Below are 22477 nucleotides of genomic sequence, written 5' to 3' on the forward strand. Positions count from 1 at the left end.
TGTCTTGGTCAATCACAGATTGAACTAAACTCCCCAAGTTCTAGAACCATGTCCTACCACAGTGAGAGCTAAAAACCCAATACACTCTGGGAAGGCTGCACTAGGCTCATACCTTCTCGTGGATCAGGCACAAAGGGTGCAGGGACAGAGAAATCTATAACACATTCTCACTACTCGCAGAACGTAGGAGGTTGGGAGCAGGGCTGTGTCGTGCTAGGTTCTGTACACAAATACACATGCAGTGAAACAGCAGCTTTTGCCTCCTTGGAATTGTCCTGTTTATTTGGGTCTTATCGGAAGTGAATCGTTGAGGGAATTATGCTGCCAGGACCACCTAGGCAAAGTCTGCACAAGGCGAGACCTGCTAGATTCATCTGAGCATGCAGATGAACAGGGAGAAGTAGCCTCGGAAGTTCAAGTTGAAATCGATGTGGACTGTTCACTGGTGCGAGAGGGAAACCTGCTGCTGGCTGGCATAGGCGGCTTTCCCATTGCGCTTAGAAGTGTTCTGGATAATCCGGGTCATGCCTTCCCTGGGCTACTGGCAAAGGTTTACTTTAACCTGTTCTGCTGTGTTGGTGTGCACCATCTGGTAGGAAGTGTTCTGGAGAGAGAGATTGATGCCTAAAAAAGAAAGGCTGGGAGAGTTGGGGTTGTTCAGCCTGGCTCCGGGGAGACCTTATTGCAGCCTTTCAATACTTAAAGGAGACGTACAAGAAAGATGGGGACAGGCTTTTTAGTAGGGCTTGTAGTGATAGGACAAGGGGTGATGGTTTTAAACTAAAAGACAGTAGATTCAGGCTAGATATAAGGAAGAATTTTTTTATGATGAGGGTGGTGAAGCGCTGGAACAGGTTGCCCAGGGAGGTTGTGGAGGCCCCATCCCTAGAGACGTTCAAGGCCAGGTTGGACGGGGCTCTGATAACCTGATCTAGTTGAAGATGTCCCTGCTCGCTGCAGGGGGTTCGACTGGATGGCCTCTAAAGGTCCCTTCCAACCCAAACCATTCTACGATTCTAATTCTGCTGCCGTCTTCCTTTGCTGTTGGTGTGGATGAGATGCAAGCTAGGAATGAAGAGGTTTGGGAGAGGCTGGAATATTGAATGTTGAATATTAGAACTGGAAGAACTAGATATAGATATATGCCTGTGATGGAAAGTCATTTGCAAAGCGAACATAGCCTTTGCCCACCCAACCTACCAGTCTGAAACCTGCAATGACTAACAGCATTGCTTTTGCAGGGCAGCCGTTTGAGAGGAGCTGCTTGGTTCTGGATTGCCTAACCAAATTTCTTGTTTTCTTCTCTTTTCCTTCTGCCCTTTGCCATTCCAACTAACTCCATCCTGTGCCAGAACCGGGGTCGCCTGGCAGAGAAGAGGACGATCCCCTTACCTCCAACCAGGATCCCGAAGAAAGAGCTGACCTCAATTTTCTCGCATAGTGACGACAGCGAAGAGAGTGACAAGAGCAATGGTCAACACCCTGAAGTAAAGCAGGAGGAGGATCTCCATATCAGTATCATGAAAAGAAGGTACTTTCCTGCCAGGGAGTTGTGTGTTGCCAGAGCAAAGACAGAGAAAGCTGGGCAGCAGGTGACCAGCCTTTGTGGGCCGATACTGCCCAGGCTGCCTAATGGAGTCACCTCCACGGCCTGGAATTAAAATACAACTGTCACATCATAGCTCGGAAAGAGTTGTTGGGTCCTCTTTTCTACTTACTCCTGTTTGTGGCGAGTAGGGCTCTGTGGGGCCTTACACCATGGGCCTTGCGTTTGCACTAAAGGCGTCTGTATTTGCGGACTGTAAATTGGATTTCACCCTCTGTCCAGCATTCTGTATCTTTGTGCCTGGTGAGGCCAATGAATTGCGTGACCAAGAAGTGATCCGTGGGCCTTTTGCGTAGCTGTCTGAAAATACCCAGAGGTGTGGGGGTCCAAGGTTCTGCCTTCTGCTTTCAGTTGTCCCCAAATTCTGATGTAAGATAAACTGGATAATCAAATGTTGGGGAGAAGAGTTTGGGAAGGAGGTAGCAGCAGTGGTTGTTGTTAACTGTTCTTGATTACAAGTGTCAAAGAGCATAGCCGTGTCTCACTGATCCTGAGTGCCTCTGTAGTCTAGAGGTAGAAGTAACGGGGTTGCAAAGAGTCACTCAGATACCGGGGCTTACCTCAATACTTATATTTTGATTGTGTCTTTCTCTGTCCTATGTACATTTATCCTGGAATCAGGCAGGGTTAAAGGAAGAGGAGAAGGAATCATCTTGAGTTACATTCTGGTATCCATCACTTGGGCTCTCATGTATAGTCTCAGTGCATGTAATATTCAGCTGCAAAATTTTGGGTTCTCTCATCCCTCTGAAAAAATATGATGTTTAGAAGACCCGTAACTACAGAAAAATAAATACTTGAAGGCACTGAGTCTCAGCCTCCCATGCATATCATTGCAACTCATCTTGATTGTCATCTTCCTCTGATGCATAAAATCACTCAGATTCTAAGACGAGCACTATAAAAACAGAGGAGTGGAAACCGAAGGCATGTAATTGCTTTTCTTATGTTTTATGCGTTTCTTGCTCCTGAGTAGATAAGCTGTTTCCCCCCTTGCCTTCCAGCAGATGCTGGTACATTCAGCAACTGAGAGCTTGAAAGTAGGGAGACAAAAGAGTAACCAGCTCTCCTCATAAAGCCTGCCTGTAATTAAAGGCTGGGTTTATCATTGCAGCTGTCCAACAGCCATGTTCAAGGGTTATCACTTGGAAATGAAAGGGTGTTTGGGGAATGCATCCGCACTGTGCATGCGCACAGGAGCCACAGAGGAGAGGGAACCCTCCTAATCAGTTTTGGTAAACTGCCCTTCTTCTCCTACCCCCTTTAATTATGCTTTTAATTCTGCAAAATTATAGTGCTAGATTGCCTCATTAGGAGGGAGAACAACATGATAACTATATAATTGATATGCTGGGCCCCCCAAATATAAAGTGCTCTTATCTTAAATCTTTAATTACTGTAATCGCTTTGCCTTGTTTATTAGGAAATGAAGAAAAAACACTTAATAGTTATTAGCCAAAGGGCCCCCAGCTTACCATTTCTGTGCTTTTCAGTACTTTTCAATCAGTTTGTCTGAAGGTCTCTTGTTTAAGCTTTGTCTTGATTCCTTAGAGGAGTGCGTGATTCTTATCAGGTAGGCTAGACTCTCATTGCTTTTGTACAGTTGTTCTCCTTTACATTTACTTTCCTGGGAGCTCTGATGCAGTGTGTGTGTGTGTGAAGTTAGAATAACTGGGGAAATGGGCCAGGCAGCGCTCTTCATGAGTGCAGTAATAACAGAAAAAAGAGCATGTCATTCAGTGCTTGGTGCCCAGGCAGGGAACGTCTACTGCTCAAATCCCTTGGCATTTCCAAGGATTTTGTCCCTTACAAATGGGTCCCCCAACCCTCCTGTCCCAAAGATGGGGAGGAACAGGCCGTTTCCACCTGCTCAAAAGCACTGAATGGAAAGCGACCCTCTTGCACAGCCCTGCTGGAGGGAGCAGGCTCTGGCTCTGTTCCCAGTGTCGTTAGCAGCCCAGGGACTGGGGTGGAAGGTGTGACGGGGCTGGCTCCAGAGACAGCAGCAGCATCATAAAGGCTAGACAGCTCACAGACATGACAGCTGGGGCCCAGCAGAGACAGTGCCCCATCTGCTTTCTGTTTTTAATTCACCTGTTGTATCCTCCCCGATTGGTGATGGGTTGGGCCGAGGTTTTATTGTCTCTCACTGAGAGGAAGAAATAGGTTAAACTGTGATAGTAGGAAAACAAGGTCAGGGCCTGAGCAAACCTGTGTTTTCCTCTTGTGCCCCTGGATGGCCCTCGTGCACACCTGCATGCACTTACATTAAAAACTCTTGCATTATTGCTTTGACCATTGTTGCCTTTTCTTTTTTCTGCTATTCCCAATTTCCTATATATTGACGGTTTCCTTCCATTGTTGGCACAAGGGAATGCATGCTGCTACTTTGAGGTCTAGGCATTGGTGAAGAAAGGCTCTAGGGATTAGGAGTCGGAAGCTTAGTTCCTCAGCTAGTCCCTCACCCTAGCCTTTGACAGTGATTTCCTCTGTGATCTTAGGCAGTTGCCCATGGCGATGGCCTTCAGAGGAGGTCAGAGGCAGAGAAAACCTGCCACATAATGTTCTTGAAGTCCTAGAACAGAGCAGAGGCCTGTAACTACCGCTGAAGTTGGTGTATTTCAGTGCACGCCAACTGATTTCACAACCAAGTCCTTGCAAAACTGTGCCACTTTGCTGTCTTGCACATAGGTAATTAAGCTTACACTGAAGTGAGCTTGGCTCATCTGCTTTGAAAGCCAGGTGACCCAAGCTTAAAGGAGAATGTTTTCATCTTGTAGTGAGACCCCTTGAGTCCTCTTTAGCCTGCTTTGCAGGGTGTGCTAAGCAGCCTGTGCGTTATGCCTCCTGTCTGGAAGGCAGAGGGCTTAAAATCTTGTCTCATGTAACCAGAGGCATCTGCTGAGCTTGATACCGTAGCCTGATACCCAGACTGTAAGCACTCCGCGCTGAAGATTATTGGGACAGCGTCACAGAGGAAAATCCATTTTCTTTCAAACAGATTGCAGGTTCCTGAAAATCTTGCTCTTTTACAGTGCTGCCTACACTCAACAGTTGCATTGCCTTAATTACTGTGGTTTGGTTAAGTTGTACTTACCTGGTGAGTTGTACTGCTGGTGAGAATGCTTGTCTGGCTATGAAAATGGTTTTTCCTATTTGGGCAAAAGAATGATACCAGTATAGGGCATTTCTACACTGAGGCACCTGTGTCAGCTGTACGGTTATTTTAGTCATAATAATACTGGCATAGCTGAACTGGTGCAAGAACTATGTAGAGCTTCAGTTAGAAACTTCGGCTTCATGAAGCCTTTTTCCTTTCTCGCAGACTATTAACTAAGCTGCCTCTCCCCAGCAAGCTAAACTAAAAGTTATGGCAGTCTGCTCTTTTGTTACTGCTCTCTGGTTTATCCTAGTCACAAAATAAGCAATGCAGAGGGAGTTTGAGACTGCAGGTTCCATTGCTCTGCAGTAGTTTGGGGAGCATTAACTTCCTCACGCTCATTGGGAGATTCCAGCCGACTTTGATAAATGCATTACCTCAGGAACAGCCTGTGAGCTTTTTCATGCTGAGGTTTAAACTGCCTTTAAGGATCTCCATTATGTTATCCCAAGAATCTCCAAACAGAGGAAAGCCGGTGTAGCCAGAGAGTAAGGTTCAGCTTTAACAGTAAGATCCTCACATGTGGTTGGATTTAAGCCCAACATTGCTTGTGGGTGCAGGAGTTCAATTTCTATTTTAAAGACTGGCCTTTTTCATTAGTATGGGAGGGGAGGGAAAGAGAAGAGGAGAAATGTAATGATAGCATCTGAGATTTAACAAGGTACGGTAGAAACTGCTCACACAGAGCTTTGTCTAAGTCCCCAGAAAAATGTGTTGGCATGGCTAATAATAAGAGACAGTAATATTTAAGCACCTGTTTAAAATGGTGGAAGTTTTTGACCTGACCTGTCTCTGAAAGTACCCTTATGGGATATCAGTAAACACGTACACTGGACTGAGTAATGGTGCAAAGGGATAGGTGCAAATGGAGATGTCTGACGAAAATGCCTTTGAAATTCTTTTAGTAAAAAGAGAGGACTGGGAGCAAAAGTAGGAGCAGATTGTACAATGAGAGCACACAGCGGGCTGGCTTCCTTGCCAAATATTGCTCTGAAATAAAAGCCATTTTGAGGAGAAATAACAGAAGTTGTCCTGTAACAAGGTGCCTGTGCACTGAGAAACAGATTTCTGGAGAACCTCATATTGCTCTCCTGTCCTTCCTCCTTTTTTTATGTAATTCCCCCCACACCCCCGAACCTTCTCTGGCTGCGTCAGCAGTATGACCCCGGTGTCTAGCACCTGGCATGGGGCTAGTGTTACTTCAAACAGAGGAGAGCATCTGAAATGAGGGTGCTTACTCAGCGGATGGTGGAACACTCTCTCCTTGCCCCTGTCCACATGTGAACATGCACAGAGTCCAGACAGGGGCAAATTGCTCTCCCCTGTCCCCCAACATCCCTCACCTCGCAGACCAGCTTTACAGCATTCTCCTCACTCAGTGTCCATTTTCTAATAGTGAAATTACTGACCTTCACTAAGCCTTAATGGCTAGTGGCTGTCAGCCTTTCCACTGCCTGCCTTTCTAAGTGGAAAGCTATTTCTTATATCCCATAAGGCTGCTCTTTGACTCCCTAATTGACTGAAGATCAAACCCAAGCATTCTCCCCCATTATATTTGTCACATGCACCTGCTTGTAATTCAGAGCCATGAGGTCCCAACGCCTTCTCAGCTGACGTGCAATGTACACAACGCTGCCTCTGCCATCCTCCTCTTGCTCGGCCTCTTCCCGCAATGCTCCCGAACAGTCCAGCCGGGCGCTGCTCTGGCACGAGAGCTGTGCAACATCCCCTTCTGGTGGAGCTCAGTTTCATGCCAGGATATGCCACCCAACACTGCTTCTTTGCCTGCTGCCAAGGACAGAGCGTGTCTGGGCTCTGGGCGAAGCTGACAGGGCTCTTCCAGGCAGCATACAACTGAAGAGGGACTAGACGCACGACAGAGAAGAGCTCTGGGCTCCAGCCGTGAACCAGGCTCTTAGATTAGACTCGATAGCCCTTCTTCTAATTGCCATGACTCAAGAGAAGGAGGGAGGCAGGGCCCCTCATGTGGCTGGAGACATATTATGCTGCTTTATGACACTTTTCTTTCACGGCTTCCACTGGTTATTTTCTGTCAGTCCCTTCTTCCTTCCTCTGCAACCTGTTATTTTATCTTCTCTTTTCTCTTTCCTCCCTTCTTCCCCCTTTTTCTCTGAACCATGTACCGCTTAATAACAGTCACCATATTCAATAACTATATTAAAGATCCCTCTAGGAGAAAAGGCTGGACTTGGTCCAGCGTGCCAGGAAGCATGTCATTGACCTGATGTGGACATATATTGAGAGGGGAGAGAGGGGGAGAAAGGGGGAGAGAAACTGGCTACTTACTTCTCAGGGATGCTGCAGGATAAAACATAATAAATAGCAAGAAATCCCTTCTTGCCCAGGAAGGAGATATGAGACCAGAAAGAAAGGTGAAGTGTAAGAAGAAAAGCATATGAAATCTTGACCCGCAAGTGCTCTTGGCTCAGTCCTGCTGTAATCTTTAGGCCATTTTCCAGGCATCGTGTATGAGGTTTCCTAGAGGACCCTACCCCTGTTCATTGCCTGCACAAGCTTCTTAATGTTGGCTGCCTGGAAGTAGCGTGATGTGGATATAGGGAGATTGTGGAAGCTGCGAAGAGTAGGGAGGAGAGAGGAGCTAGCTCTGACTGTCCAACCAAGGTGCCTGCATAATGGCACCTGCAGATATATCTTCCCAAACCGCTTACCTGCGGCACCGTGATTTGCATTGCACAGGCCTCACCGCGTGTCTAAGTGCTCTGCGTTTCCATGCAAGGTGGTGGCATGTGGCGCCTGACGCAGGGCACGCTGGATTCCCCGTGACCATGGTGGTGTTGGGCTCTGCCAGTTGAACAGAAGTCCTTAATTCACCCTTTTGCCAACACTGTCCCTTCAGTGCAGCCTTCTGATCCAGAGGATGTGGGGAAACCTAGTGAATATTTTGCTCTTCTCTGTGGTCTTGCCTGTGCTAGAGAACTGAGAGGTACAGACAGACTCCATCCAAGTGTTGGTCTTATAATTAAATGGGAGTAGAAAGGGACGGCTGTGGGTGAGAGACGGGGCTGTGATGGGTTCTCCTTCTGGCAGTAATGACCGGCTCCCGTCGTCGGATGCTGCCCAATATCCTCCACGCTATCATGGCGTGTGTACTGGTTACTGCAGCATGCACGTGGGACAGTGGCGCGAGCCAAAGGGAGCAGCAGAAAGCAACTTCGCCCCAGTGCAGAAGCTCTGCAGAATGAGGTTGTTACTGCCCCTGGAGTGACAAGATGTTATGGGCATGCCTGACTCACTCTGGCCTCTTCCGTGGTTGCCGCTCTGGTGTTGGAAGCTTGCAGTTACCACTAGGGTAAAAAAGAAGTGACAGGGGAAGGAAAAAACCAACCTGAAAATTAAGAACTATCCCAGCTGCTCTCCGTGATTTTGCCAGCTGTGTCGCTTTCTTTTCTGGGCTGGATTCTCATTCTGGTAGAGGCTCCAGAGATGCCTTGAATAGCCTCAGCCCTTCCTGTTAATTCTTTTTTGGTTCACATACATACATAAGCCATTTCATTCTTTGCACAAACCAAACCCTGATGTTCTCTTCCCTCCTTGCGGAGGTGCCTGGTGCAGCGGTTTGTTAATTCTCCCGGCTCGCGTACTCCTCAGACTGCCCTCGCCACTTGCAAAGCTGTGCAGGAACCTGTTTCTTCCTGTCGCTGTGAGGCCCATCTGGTCATTTTTATTGAACATTTTTGAACTGATCACACTCTGTCTGAGGCCTTGGGTGGGTGAGGAGGTGGGAGAGACAGGAGCAGCTTGTAGCACCTTTGCTTGCCTGGCTATGGTTTTTATTTTCACCCCCCTCCTTTCCTGTTATTAGTTTGTAAGGGACTGCCTCCTGCTCACCGCTCTTGATACAACCCAAGGACGGGCTCGTGTAGCTGATAGTTTGCAAATTATTAGTAATTTGATTTCAATTGGATGAATAACCTGTTAAAGCAAGATGTACATTAGCCTCAGAAATCTAATTGGTGATAACGGCATAGAGATGTGGAATGAGTGCTCGGTTCTGCTCCCTATCCCTCTCCCCTCCCCCCCAGAAAAAGATAATAAGGATTTAATTTCATTCTCACCTATTCATTTGTCTAAATATGGGTGTTTAATTATCCATCTCGGCAGATAGATGTTTCTGCCTCTATGTGGATCTGAGCTATTCCTTCGGTATGAGGTTTTCCCTCCCCCTACTTACAACTCTGATGCAGTGGTCTTACACTTTGAAGTTTGGCTGCGCCAAGTCTCATTACGAGCCGTGCCTTTGCCCGACACTGTGGATCACTATCTGCAGTCTCCCCTTGTCAGTAGCTGCAGCAGACCACGAGAAGTTACATTTTATGGCAGGCTGAGGGTTTAACTTAGAGACTGAACCCTCAGTGGAGAGCCAGGGGCCACCACTCTCAACAGAGCAAGCTCCTGCTTGGTTGTCAGTTCCCTTTGCTGCCTGAGCAGATCGTTTCACCCTCTGGCCTTGTGTCCCCTTTGGCAGCGCCCAGCTGGGCGGAGGTACATGCATACCAGCTTCCTCGGCATTTGGGTGGGATGTGGACCCTCCCTTTAATGTACAGGCTGTGCAGTCCCAGGACCTGAGTTGGAGAGCTGGAAGTGAGCGCAGTCCCAGTGGAGATGGGAGCTTTTGAATGAGATATTAGCTGCACAGATAAAGGGAATGTTGCAGCCCTGCTTTGAGAGTCCAGAACGAAGAACTACCTGCCAGGTGGTGCTGTAATAGATGGATGTCTACTGCATGTTCTGAGCTCCAGAGCTGAGCGTCTGTGGAAAGGAGAGGCACGTAGTTAGCTGAGTTTTAGGGTGAGACAGCATGGTGTGGCGGAATGGGATGCTCTGTTGCTGTGCATCTCCAATTGCCAGCTACCCAGGCTCCACGAGGGCCCTGTGGAGCACATATGGGTGTAATGGGAGCATGTATGTGGTCCAGAGTGGACTATGGCCCACTCTTAGGCTCTCAACACTGCTCGGAGGAAATGCATGTTGCCTTCAGAGAGGGCCCAACGGGGCAGGTTACCTTAACCACAGGCTTTCTGAATGTAGTTTTTTCATCAGGAAAGGGACCATGGAGTTTTAATCAGACAAACATGGCATTTAATCTGCATACAGCTCAGGGCCAAACCCTTTCAGGTTTCTTCAGGGCACTGAAGAATGTTTTACAGACAGAGAAACGGGAGAAGCACAAGGTTCCTTCTCAGACTTGCAGTTCGATTTCCAGCTGGTCCCACAGAGTTCATCGCTGTGCAGAACGGGGAGCTCTCCCCACTTCCACTGTGCAGCTGCCAGGGTCTGATTTGCACAGTGCAAGGTGCTGAGCTGGAAATAACGGGAGTTATGAAGGTTTTGTGTACGTAGGAAATCTTGTATTCTAGGGAGCAGTGCGAAATCAGGCTTACCACCAGACCTTTCTGGGCCTTTTAAGGTGATAAGGGCTTTGGCTGGCTTGAATTTGCTTTGAATGTTGGATGCGGCGCAGCTTACCTGGAAAGTCCAAATGTGTCCCAGGGTTTGGCCAAACTTTAGTTCATGGAAACTTTACTCAGTGCCCCAGTTTGGCCTGTTCTTTCCAGAAAGTTTTCAAACGTTAATGAATTTTAACTTTGAAGATCAACTGTTATTGCTGTAAGCTCCATAGCTGGGAGGTACCTATTCCATTTGTATTTGCAAATGAAATGTTGGGAAGATGGAAAGCTGGGAAAGGTTTTCTAAACAGTTACATATGAGAAAGAAAAAGAATAGGAAAAACTAGGTATATGTGGAACTAGTAAGTGCAGTTCTGAGCACAGCTTTATTGGTGGAACTTAATGTCTACTGAAATCTAACAATCCCGTGAAAGAACTACTCTCCCCTGAAAGAATTACTCAGAGAGCAACCACACTCCCATTCTGAGCCAGTCTTGCAGGAAGGGCACAAAAGCTATGCTCTCGCATTAGTAAAACTTGCAGCAACAGCATGTCTTGGATGTGAAATGATTTCCGTGCTAAGAGTTGTTTTCAGCTGATTCCTGAACTAGGCTGAAGCAGGGGCACCCATTCAGGAGAGCACATAAACAGACACTTAAACCTGAGTTAAGTCCCATTGACTTCACTGGTCATGCTTAAGTGTTTTCTGGCCCAATTCAAAGCACATTCAAATCGGAAGAAAGGCTCTCCTTTACCTCAGCAGGTTTTAGATCAGGCTTTTTCTACAGTCAGATGGTCTTCAGCTACACACTTGCTTTTTGTAGTTGGGCAGAGGCAGGAGTGCGATAGGGATACACAAAATACACAAAAGTGCATCTGGCCTCTGCTACTTGTGATATTTGCAGCGATTTCTGTTTAATGCTTTTGGGAACCAACATCTGCAGGAGCCGATTTATACGCACAGCTAGGAACCAGCATGTTCACTGGCAGATGCTGAGAGATGGGGGAGTGGGTTTGTGCGAGGATATGGGCTTGCTTGCCAATCTGGTCTCAGACGGCTGGGGTTCTCATCAATCACGGTGACATGGAGAAACTGTGGTGGTCACAGACCTCTTCTGGGTGGCGGGGGGGCGGGGATGGATCAGGGCTCCCTGAAGTGGAGACACCAGACCACGGAAGGTCAAGCATCTGCCGTAGCCCTCTGGGTTGGTGTAGATGCTGTCTAGTAGCAAAGCGGGGAAAAAAAAAAAACCAAACAACAAAAGAAACCAACCCCCTTGGCTGGTCTGTCTTAATATAGGATATTCTTCATCTAGAATCTGCTATTCCTGCTTGTCAGCAGGCAGAGTGACAGAATACATGAAATTAATTTCCGAGGTGGGAAATTGCTAATAATTTATTTACAGCTGGGGCGGGTGTGGAGGAGGGAATACGGTACAGGCATATTTGGGTTTTCTTTGTAAAATGTCAATGCGTAGCTCTTTCTGTTTCCTCTGAACATGGCCAGTTAGTTGAGGCAACATCCTGCAGTCCCTGCACTGGTTCGGGAGACTGCGTGCAGCAAAGAGAAGTCCTCTCACTGCTGTACAGCTCGCCCGCAGGTCTCCCGTTTGTAGCACTGTGAGTCCCGCTGTGGACGCGCAGGGCTGCCACGTGTGTGCAGTGTGGCTCGTCACAGCACCCCGCAGCTCGGAAGGAAGCAGTAGTTGTGGCTGAGAACTGGAGAGAGGGAGCTTAAGAGGACCGTGGGTGGGTTGTCGTGATGGAACAGATCTTTTAAGTGGCAAGAGTTGCCGTGTTCAGCGTGTGCCATTGACCTCTCTGTTTGTTTGTTAACAGGATACACACCCACTGGGATTTAAACATCTCCTTCCGAGAGACCTCTTGCAGGTACCATTTTGGGGCACCCTCTCTGTATGGTAGGCTAAGAGTTTATGATATGTTACTGGCATATGGATGCTGTTAGATGTAAATGAACATTTAGAAATGTCGGTGCTGGGGGTTTTTCTCTTCCTCCTTTGTTCCTCTTTCTCCCCTTATCATGTATCCTTTCTTTTGTTTTTATTTTGGGGAAATTTGTCTGGGGTGGGGGGAAACAGTCTTTTTTATGTTGGAAGAGAGAACTGATTAGTCTCGTAAAGAAAGCCCATTATTGGTTTTGGTATGTTTACTCTGGTCCCTTTTTGGAAGGATGCACAAGTGTGCAGGGGCCCAGATCTATTTCCCGGCATGAGAGACACAGGGGTCTGCATCTCATTTGCAAAAGTGGTTCTTTGCACTTTGCACTGGCTCATCGAAGGCCAAACTGACGGATCCTCCTGAACTGCTCGGGAGTTGCAGTGCTGTGTTTAGCAAACTTAAAGCAGTGCTACCTCAAATGGTAGGCCTGTGACTGCAAATGACAAGAATCACTGGAGACAGATGCTTTAGATAATATGATGCCACGGAGACACCCCGGTTCTGCAAAAACTTACATATGTAGGCATCCGACTGCAGCGTTGAAGTGTTGGAGCCAATAGGACTCTATTTTTGCAATGTGAATTATGACTGGGTTGAACTGCAGCTGCAAAAGTGCAAAGCATGACTATTTACAAGTCAGCTCGGGAAAAAGTTGGCATTCAGAAAATGACAAGTGTTTTACAAAGCAGAACTAAAAGAAATGACATAGAATTCTGAATTGTGAGAAGAGAAAGATTGCCAAACCAGTCTGGTGTGTTGGTTTTAAAGTCTGGTTTCCTGCAGTAAGAGATACCCTAAGAAGGTGGAAATTAATAAATTGAAGATATCCAGTTACAAAAAAGAATATTCCTTTGTGACCTCTGGGTCAGTTGATACCCTGAGCATAGTGCATTTTCTTTCTGTGTTGCTAGTTGTCATAAACTTTCATAACCCTTAAAAATAGAGCTGCAGAAATTTGCCTCTACACTAGAAAGAGAAAACTGGAATTTTGAAATTTCTCTTTCATACCCAGTTGCCACATCCGAGTGAAATAGTTGAGCCTGGCAGGTGCTGCGTAAGAAAAATTCATCTGTGCAGCTGTGAAGCTCCTTGGGGAGCACAGAACAGAAGGTAGGGTGCAGAGCAGTCCCGAATCTGGTTCTGTGTGTGCTTCATACATATATGGATGCTGTAGAAATCAGGATCTGGTCCGTTGGATCTGCTTGCAGATAGCAGTCCACTAATAAGGTTTTTGTTTTGCTTTTACTTTTAGGTAGTTTCCGATGCTTTGTGTAGACTTGCTGTTCAGTTCGAGATTTAAAAACAGTAGGAAAACATTACTCCTACTCCTCCTTCTCCTACTCCTACTCCTGTTACCTGTGGAAGTGCCCGCTGCCTGATGCTGGACACCTCATAAACATTTAAGAGGCAATTCATACTCTGTAGAGATCAGATTGTCTGGACAAAGGAGTACAAATTATTTCATCTGATAATTTCATCTTTTGTGGCAAGACTTAATGTGTATAAGACTCAGTGCAGCAAATGTAGTGTTTACTCAAGAGAACATTGTTTAAGAGCTTTACGAGACGTACCTATCAGTATTGCGGCCGATGTGGGCATTTCTCTGTTATATCTGGAAACCTCAGAATGTTGTGTGAATGTAAGCATCAGTTACAGGAGCAGAGAATATTAGAAATTATTTCCATCTCCATCACACGCCCTTCAAATGCAGTTCTGTCCCTGCCTGCGTGCCTCCCAAAAAACTGTGGCGCAAGAGTGAAAGTGGGCAGCAGAGAAGGGAAGGACGAATAGTTGTCTCTGTCGTTTTAACCCATTTACGCACACCCACTCCCTCCCTCCCCCAACCTGAGGACAATTCGGACTGTTCTGTTGGCAACACTGGTGTGTGAAGGGCATAGCCTGAACTGTGCACCTGGAGAGACAAGTCCATCTATATTTAATTGAGTACCAGAGTATGAATTAAGTCTCGGCATCCCCATCAGGCAGTGGAGGCAGTGGGGACTGAAGGGTGGGAAATGTGTACTGATTCATACTCCATTAGGGAACGAGCGAGGGCAGAGGTATTCACTGGTATTTAAGTAAGCACAGACTTTGGCCCTGAAGCATAAACCCCCATAATTCCTAAAATTTACAATGTTAAGAATACAGAACATGATCAGTGAGCATCCAGAAGCCAGTCTAGAAGGCACATCTCACCCAGCACTCCTCTAAAAAACAGCTGAAGGTTCTTGTACGGCAGCCTTTAGAATAAAATCCCTGGTTTGTTGCTATAAGCTTTTGGGACTCTAAAATATAAAAGAATGGATTCCTTCCAGGCAGACCCTTTCATGATAAATTTCAGCCTAGAGCAAAGTTTTATGGCTGCGTTATAAACTCCTAAAAGGCGGAGGTTTGTAATGGAAGTGCTGACACAAGCCTTAATTAAGAGCCATGTGAACAATGATTCTGCACAATGGCAAGTAAAGGCGCAAACACCTTTGGAAATTAGAATCCCTATCTTAAAAAAACAACCCTGAACTTTCAATGCATAGAATAAAATAAGGGTCTGATTTTTCTGTCAACAAGTACACTTTTTGGGTTTTCTCAGCTTAACTCGTCGTTCTCTTCAGTTTAGCTCTCTCCTAGCACAAATATCAGTAGTTCCACCTGGGAAGAGAAGTTTGGCTTTTGCAGGTTAAATGGTTAATCCAACTTCCAAAAACTGTGTCCGTCCAGCTAGTTCAGAAGAAAACAACACATGTTATGCTATGTGGCAAAGTCAGTTGTGTGTTTATGTGTCAGTACAGAAAAAGGTTGCGTGTATTTAAGTGACCTAAATTGCCACACAGTTCTGTGAAACATCTGGCATATCTAAAATACATCACTGGGGGGCAAAAAGGCTTGGCTGACCTTTGTTCTCAGTGACCTGCATAACTCAGCACATGGGAGTTAACACAGGTCATCCCAAACCCGTGCCAGGAAATCGTTACGATGCACCCCACCTGCATGAACACACAGTCACCGCGCTATTTTCAATCAAGTAGGTCTCAGAACTGCCATCTTAATTGATCTGCCTCTTTGTCATAAGGTTGCCTTTGATCTTCCTTTCCAAGTTGTCAGGGGATACCTGGATTCATTTGCTTTAGCCACCTTAGAACTGCTGTCTGCATTGCCCTGGATAAAAAGACATTTAATTGGGTACAAATCATTCTATATGCAAAGAACCAAAAGCCTGAGATAGGGGAATTGTCCTGAAAGTGGAGATTAGGATCTCTCCTTGTTTTGCCAGGTGCTTTGCTCCCTTCCCTTGTAAGCTTTGAAGTTACTACAGGTTTAAGTTTTTGTTTACAGCTAGACTTCCTTTAAAATTGCTTTTTTAAGGCAGAATTCCCTTGTATGCACATATCATTCCTGGAATAATTTGCTGAAATGTGTTAAAGTTGTTCAGTAAATGATGCACTTCTTTTATTTCAAGTCAAGCCTGTCAGATTTTGAAATAGTAAACACGAGGTTAAAGCCCGGTCTCGGCCACAAGATGTCTACTCTTCGCTCCCATTGATTTCAGTGTGAGTCACAGTTGCTCAGCACCACAGGCAGGATTACCTTTCTGAGGTTGAGGCATCTCATGAAAATAAATTGTGGAATAAAAAGGAGTTCCAGGGAGGAAAAGGATTTTCCTTCTATTTGTTGCCACTTGATGTCTTGAGGGAACTGCAGGGAAGTGAGTGGGAAATAGATAAGAGGCCATGCATGTTAATACCATGCGGTGATGCAGCTCAGGATGGAATAAACATTTTGGCCACCTGAGAATTTCAAGACACTGTCAGTGGAATTAAGCCATCCCTGTTTCCAAGGAAATCAAGGGTTGTTTAGTGTTGCCCTTGTTAAAGATGGCCTGACTGGTAGGAAGGAAGATGGTATGTAATTTGGTTAAAGCTGCATAAAAAGACAAGAAGCAAGCAGAGAACTGAGCTACGCATCTTGACGCTCAGCCACATGCTTTAGCTTTTGGCTGCATGGTAAGCAAACTCAGAGAGAATATCCAAGGCAGCACTTCTGTCTTCCTCCTGGTGCCGGCTTAAAAGTGACAAAGAAAAGAGGCAGGAGCATGCAGGAGAGTCTCTTCACTGCGTATGAACAAAAAGCCACTTGAGGGGCACCACAAGCTGACTGGACCTGCCGGGGTAATTTTATCCAGGTACATGCCACATGAAGGCTGCATAAGGAGATGGAAGGGAATCAAAGGCATCGTTTGCCCAGAGCAAATAAAATGCATTTAACAACCACAGTTCAAACAAAGATTACAGTGGTGTGTAACCAGCCTTTCTGGATGGGCATGAGCCATATTAGAATGTATTTTAGACAGACAGGCATTTGGCCAAGAGCCTTTGTATCCCTGTGCATGTGTATGTTTAAATCTGACTATAACATACTTAGTGAGCCTTTCCACGTTGATTTAACCCTAGCGTAAACCCTTACTCAGCCAGAACTGAGTTTAAATAGCAGTGCTTACACTGAATTGTTACATGTACGTATCTGGTCTATGTGGTACGGCTGCACACTTTTTAGAAAACTGCATTTAAGGAGGAATGAAACAGGTTAGTCAAGAAGGAAGAGGACATTAAATAAATCAGTCCAAGATGAAGCAGCAGATGAAAAATAATGGGAAATGGGACAGGAGAAGAAAACTAAAGGGAAATGCACTGATTTAGCTCATTCCTTTGGAAGATACAGGGAGAGAAAAAGGAGAGGAGAATTGAAAAGTAGATGGTTCTGAACATGTCAAGGCTGATCCTGACTCAGCAGAAAGTATTGCTGTGTGATGCAGGTAATGTTATCAAGTGCCAGAGCATCCTGCTGCTCTGCCCTTTAAGGATTGATATAGAATGGCTTCTGGGCTGATCTGCTTATTTATTTATTTATTTATCCTGGTAAGCTTTTTAATCTAGGAGACGTGAAGTAGGTACCAAAAGGTCATAAGAAGTTTTTAGCACCTGGAAGCTAGATGTGACCCCTTTACGCCCCGCAGTCTTTAGCATCTGCTGCAAAAAGAGCTGGTGTTTGTCAGATAAGCACCTTTAAGTTACAGCAGAAAAATCAGACAGTGGCAGAGGGACGAGAGTGCCTTCAAATGGGGACCTGCCTTCACCCTTCCATGTCAGTCACTGATTCCTGCCTCAACACCAACAGACAGCAGGACAGAAGCAGTGGTCCCAGTTGAAAAAACTGATCGTGAGCTGAACTAAAGAGAACGAGTCAGATTTTGCCCATCTGATTTAAGTCAGGGCAGAGAAGGCTGGTGAGATCCCAACTCCGTGTAGACCTGCAGAGCTCTTTCCATAACTCCTGATGACTTTGGAGGACAACTGTGAAGCTGACTCTTGACTGTATGCTATAGAAAGCTTAAAAAGGTCCCAGCGAAAGGCCACAGAATGATTAACCATGACTTCTGGATTGGTATGGGGAGGACACTTACTTAGCATGAGGCTGAATTTGGCCCTTCCAGATTATTTCTGTGGTGGCACTGGGATATAGACTGCTTAAGGAAATGTTTTAATCCTCATCTTGGCGGAATATACAAAGAGCTCTCACCTTTGTAACTGTTAAAGGTAAAGCTGTGAACCAGGACGTGGTTCCTGAAGGCAAAGCCAATAAATACAAGGAAGCTCTTGGCTAATGCTGCTCTTGGCTAATGCCACTCTTGTTGGCAGTCAAGGCACAGCTCTGTGTAGACAATAGATTGGAAGGAAAAGACTTTCTGGATGGGTGAACTCAGTTTGTTCATCAAACAGGACATACCTGTTTGATTTTAGACAATAGTTGCCCAACAAGTAAATGGATGTGTTCTTTTGTTTAGCTGGAAGAAGAGAAGTAAAGTAAATCCACGTCACATCCACAGAGTTGATAGACATGAACAAGAACGTTCTGCCTGAGAATGAAGAGCATTTGAGAAGTTTCAGCCAAGGAGCTAAGACTCCCGTTCTTTAGAAAAACATATGAGCAACCTTTGCTTTGCATGTGTTTGATCACCCACAAAGCATCCATGTGACGTTTGAAAGTGTAGATATTGAGGTAAAAATAGGAGGAGCCGCTACATATGGGCCTGATGTTCCATCAGCTGCTTTTTGGGGACTTCAGATGGCAACAGGACACACTTCTGGCTCTATGCTGCAGAGTATATGGTTTCCTTTTATTTGTGGATCTAAACCCCCCAAAAGACTGGTACTGGCAGGAGACAAAAAAAGTTGTTCTTGACACCATCTTTCTGGAAGGCACTGATGAAATTCAGTTCCAGAAGTTGCTTGTATTCCTGGACTCCACAGAGGCTGCTGGCAGGTTGTTCCCCAAGGCCCATGTGGGTGGGTGAATTAGGCCTGGGATTTCCACAGAGTCATGTAGGGCAGGGCTACCTCAGTAGCTTTTGCTTCTCCCTTTCCTGTAGGGATAAGGCCAAACAAGGCCTTACCTATGGCCTCGTTTGTGCAGACTCTGGAACGAACATAGTTGTAGGGAAGGACGGATGAACAGGGAGGAGAAAATTAATACCTGTTGGCTTGCTGGAAAGTAGTATTCATCTGAAATAATTATTAAATCATTATTTCATTAGCAGTGCTTTTTGCTCTTACATTAATTCCCAGGAAGCTTCATTTGACTATAGGGATGGGTTAGGGAAAGGAGACCACTTATGTGCCAGCAGAGATTCAAAGAAATGCAGAAGGTGAATAGGTAGCTGATAAACTAGTTTTAGCTTTCAATTTAAAGCTAGAAGAATACAATTATATTTCAAATAAGGTAGGTGAGAAAAGCTGTTAGATACCTACAAGGCAAGAGGGAATGTTTAATCAAGAGTGATGCTCTTCATATTTATCCCCAGTGTGTTGTCATCTCTTTAGTGTGTCTGTCATGGGAGGGGGGGTATAAGGGACCTTTTGCAGGGTAACTGAAAGGATTCTGGATAAACCGAGCATGTGAAGGCATCTGAAGACCTTGGTATATTGTTGAGATATACATAAGCTTTGTTGCAGGTTTGGGGGAGCATTCTTGATATATTTCAGCTGCATACAGTGATTGAAAAAAGGCTCATATCCTTCTGCTTTTAGATTGTATGTTGGATCAAAACTTCAAGGGCATGTTTCTGGAATAGGAGGTTTTCTGACCTCCCTCTTCCCACCCTACTGTGAAATTGAAAGGATTCAAATATAAGTCTGTCTTGTCCTTAATACATTGGCTATGCGAGTGATTCCTGTAGCTCATCAGTTCCCACTGTTCATTGTCTAAACTTATACCCTTTCACCCATTTAAAATTGCTCATCTGAGTATTTTAATATTTCATCAGTTCAAAGCAGGCGGCTTAATGAATTGAGAAAATGAGGAGAATTTGGGATATTTAAGGATACCTTATAACCACTAGGCACACCAGCTGCGTGTCAGCGACACATTCTTTTTATTGGCTGAGCAAAACATTTCTATTTGTCTGTTACTGAGGAACATTGGAACGCAGCATCTAGACAAGTCCAAAACTTCAGGGAGCGCTCCACATGTCAGCAGGACAAGCCCATTGCTTTTGGTGCAAATCAGACGTGCCGAAAACCCTGTCAGGACTAAAATCAGGACCTCCAGGCTGCCTGGTGCTGCAGGCAGAGGAATCGTTTGGCCCTTCCCTGCACTCACATGCATGCAGCAGGAGCGGCTGCCTGGCTTAAAGGGTGAGGCTGGATGTGACTTTGATTCTGACAAGTAACAGCATTTCAGAACTATTTTTTAAGGGATGAGTTTGGAGATCCAGCGTGAGAGGCTTAGGAACTTGGGAAAATTTGGGGTAAGCAGGGATGATTAGGTTGGTGTTAATGATAAACTGGGGAAGTGAAAGAAGGGTTTATAAATTTGCATGGGAACACACTAAGCCCCTGGGAAGTGGTGGAAAGGAAAACAGATGCCGAAGCTCTAGGATGAGGGAGGGATCCAGTGTGAGCTGCAGGAGTCCATGAAGCAGGGAATATTGGAGGTTGACCCACAAGTTCTGTATATTGAGGAGGCAGGGGAGGAGAAGAATGGAGACAGGTTTAGGTATTCATGAAATGCACTTGATTCACAATAAGGGGTTGTCACAAGTATGTGACACCCCACCCTCCAACTGCATTTCTGCTTGCCGTGTTTGCTTTCATTATTCTCGTAGTGAAACTTTTTTTATTAGTGGCCAAGGTGAGCTGTAGCCCGTGCTCAGGGAGGGGAGGGGGTGATCGATAGTATGGGCTTGATGGATGTTCAGGGGAAAAACATACAGACACTTGTCGAGGTTGTGGCAGATGAGCCGATGAAGATGGACCATTACAGAAAATCCTTCTGAACTCTGAATTTGTGTTGGGCTGCTGCCCAATAAGTGTGTGCTAGAAGGTAGAAGTCAAAGATGTTTTAAAGGGACTAGTCGTGTGTACTTGGATGCACATCTGCACTAAGAAAAAATGGCAGGCAGAAGAATCTGTAACTACCCTTCAGGATTCTTGCCGGCTTGGGGTGCTGAGTTCCAGGTCCTCATGAGAGGAAAATAGCACAAGGCCTTCAGGTTTCCTGCCTCAGAAGAGAGCCGGCGGCAGTAAGTCTGGCAGAAGGAACAGGAGACTGCTCTGAGCAGCAATGCAAGCATCACACAGGGATGGTGCTTCCCGGGAGCTGCGCCTTCCCGGTGATAGTCTTGCACAGTGCCGACACCACGCTTCTGTAATCCCTATACTTTTTACAAGTCTGGGTGAGCTGTCTCATTTGGGGGTGGTGTATCCTGCTGGTGATGGACGAGTAAGTAGTACAGTGACTGACTGTGTTTAAGGTTTCCCCTACCTTGTTTGGATTCAGGCTTTCATTATTTCTAATGCTTTGTGCCCTTCTCCTTTTCTCAGAAGTCACTGTGCTCCTTTATCCTGCTGCACAGTAAGCTTTTTGGCTCCAAGATGACAACTGTGGTGGAAATGCAGGGTTCAAGATGCATTAGATCTGTCTGATAGCTCTTCAAACTCGGAAACCCTGTCTGCAGTACTGCAGGCAGGAGGGGAAATCTGGGGCTAAAATGTCTAGCATGGGCATCCCCCTTGCCAGAGGCTTTTGTGGCACCTTAGCAGATGGGCACGTGTCAAAACTGACTGTCAGAATAAGGTGCCAGTAATGATAGACTGCGTTTGTTCTTCATCTCAGTGCTTTATCTCTTCCCCATCTCTAGTCCAGCGTCAATGTGGTGTAGTTCTATCTTATTTTTATTTATGGGCTTGCAGAGAGCCGAATGACAAAGCAGGATTACAATAAAAACATCTTTATACTTATTTCCGCCTAATTTTGGAGTTGCCAGCTCTACGGATCATTTTTATGAACTGTCATGAGCATTAATGAAATTTTATGAGCTTGGGACATTGCAGAATGATTTTTTTTTTCCCCCAAGGTAAGTCTGCAGGGAGAATTAGGGCTTTATTGCCCATGGTTGGGGCTGGGATTTTCAGGCCTCTCTCCCTCCAGTTGGTAAAACTTGTTTACCCCTCCCTCTTTTCCCTTTCCTTGCGTTTCTCCTTTCCTTCCCCTTTTGCCAGTGTCTGACGGGTGACATCTCATCAGAAGGTGGAGATACCCGAAAGGCAGAAGTGGGGGTGTTGGTAAATTGTTGTCTCTGAAGGTCTATCAAGACTGATGACTATCAAGGACAGAGAGTGACTGAGAGGGTTTGGGTTTTTTTTTTTTTTCAACTGAAAGACAGAGCAATGAAAATATAACCAAGAAGGCCAAGGAATGAGAGGTGACTCTGCCCTGGGCTTTGCCTGCTGGAAATCATGCTTCTGTCTTCTGTCTAGAGTGCAAGATTCTCACGGCGTACAGCTTACTCCTGTGGTGGTGGAGGAGGTGGGAGTCTTGCCCTTAGCTTCAGCCGGCCCCAAGGTGGATTCCTGGTTACCAGGGCCAGTTTGCACTTGGTTGAGCGTGTGAGAGTGCCACTGAACACATCGCTGGCTACAAATGTTGGTCTCCAGGTAGCTGCGCGGTCTAGGTTTTTGCAGCAAATAGAGAAGTTAGAGATGAACTCAGGAAATCAGGAGAGGGAGCCAGAAAGTGCCTTACAAGGTAGCTTGCCTCGCAGTAGTTTGCCGCATTACAGTTCATGAAGTGGCAGGTCAGAGGAGCTGAAGCTGCCCAGCTTATGCCAGGGAGGTCCTGGAGTGTGAGAAGCGGGATGGGGAGAGGCAGAAATGCACAGAGAGGTCAGGAGGAAGGAGGCAGCCCCGCTGCTCCTCAGAGCTGCACGTACATATGCTTGCTTGCATCCATCTTCTTTGCCTGGGGCTTATCTGCCTATCTCTGATGGAAAAG

At 45.9% G+C, this 22477-nt stretch overlaps 1 protein-coding gene across 10 annotated transcripts in view; it reads left to right on the forward strand.

Moving 5' to 3' along the window:
* The window catches only part of SAMD11 (sterile alpha motif domain containing 11), a 188869-nt gene that overhangs the window by 99303 nt on the left and 67089 nt on the right, over nucleotides 1-22477 (forward strand). For 9 of the 10 annotated variants that reach the window (XM_075113790.1, XM_075113796.1, XM_075113792.1 and 6 more), the window contains 2 exons: nucleotides 1353-1531; nucleotides 12035-12085. In XM_075113790.1, coding sequence (XP_074969891.1) covers nucleotides 1353-1531; nucleotides 12035-12085 — 230 coding nt within the window. The remainder of the gene's footprint in view (nucleotides 1-1352; nucleotides 1532-12034; nucleotides 12086-22477) is intronic. The other variant, XM_075113797.1, reaches the window with a different exon arrangement.

The sequence above is a fragment of the Phalacrocorax aristotelis genome, chromosome 19 (genome assembly GCF_949628215.1).
Source record: "Phalacrocorax aristotelis chromosome 19, bGulAri2.1, whole genome shotgun sequence".
NCBI lineage: Eukaryota > Metazoa > Chordata > Aves > Suliformes > Phalacrocoracidae > Phalacrocorax > Phalacrocorax aristotelis.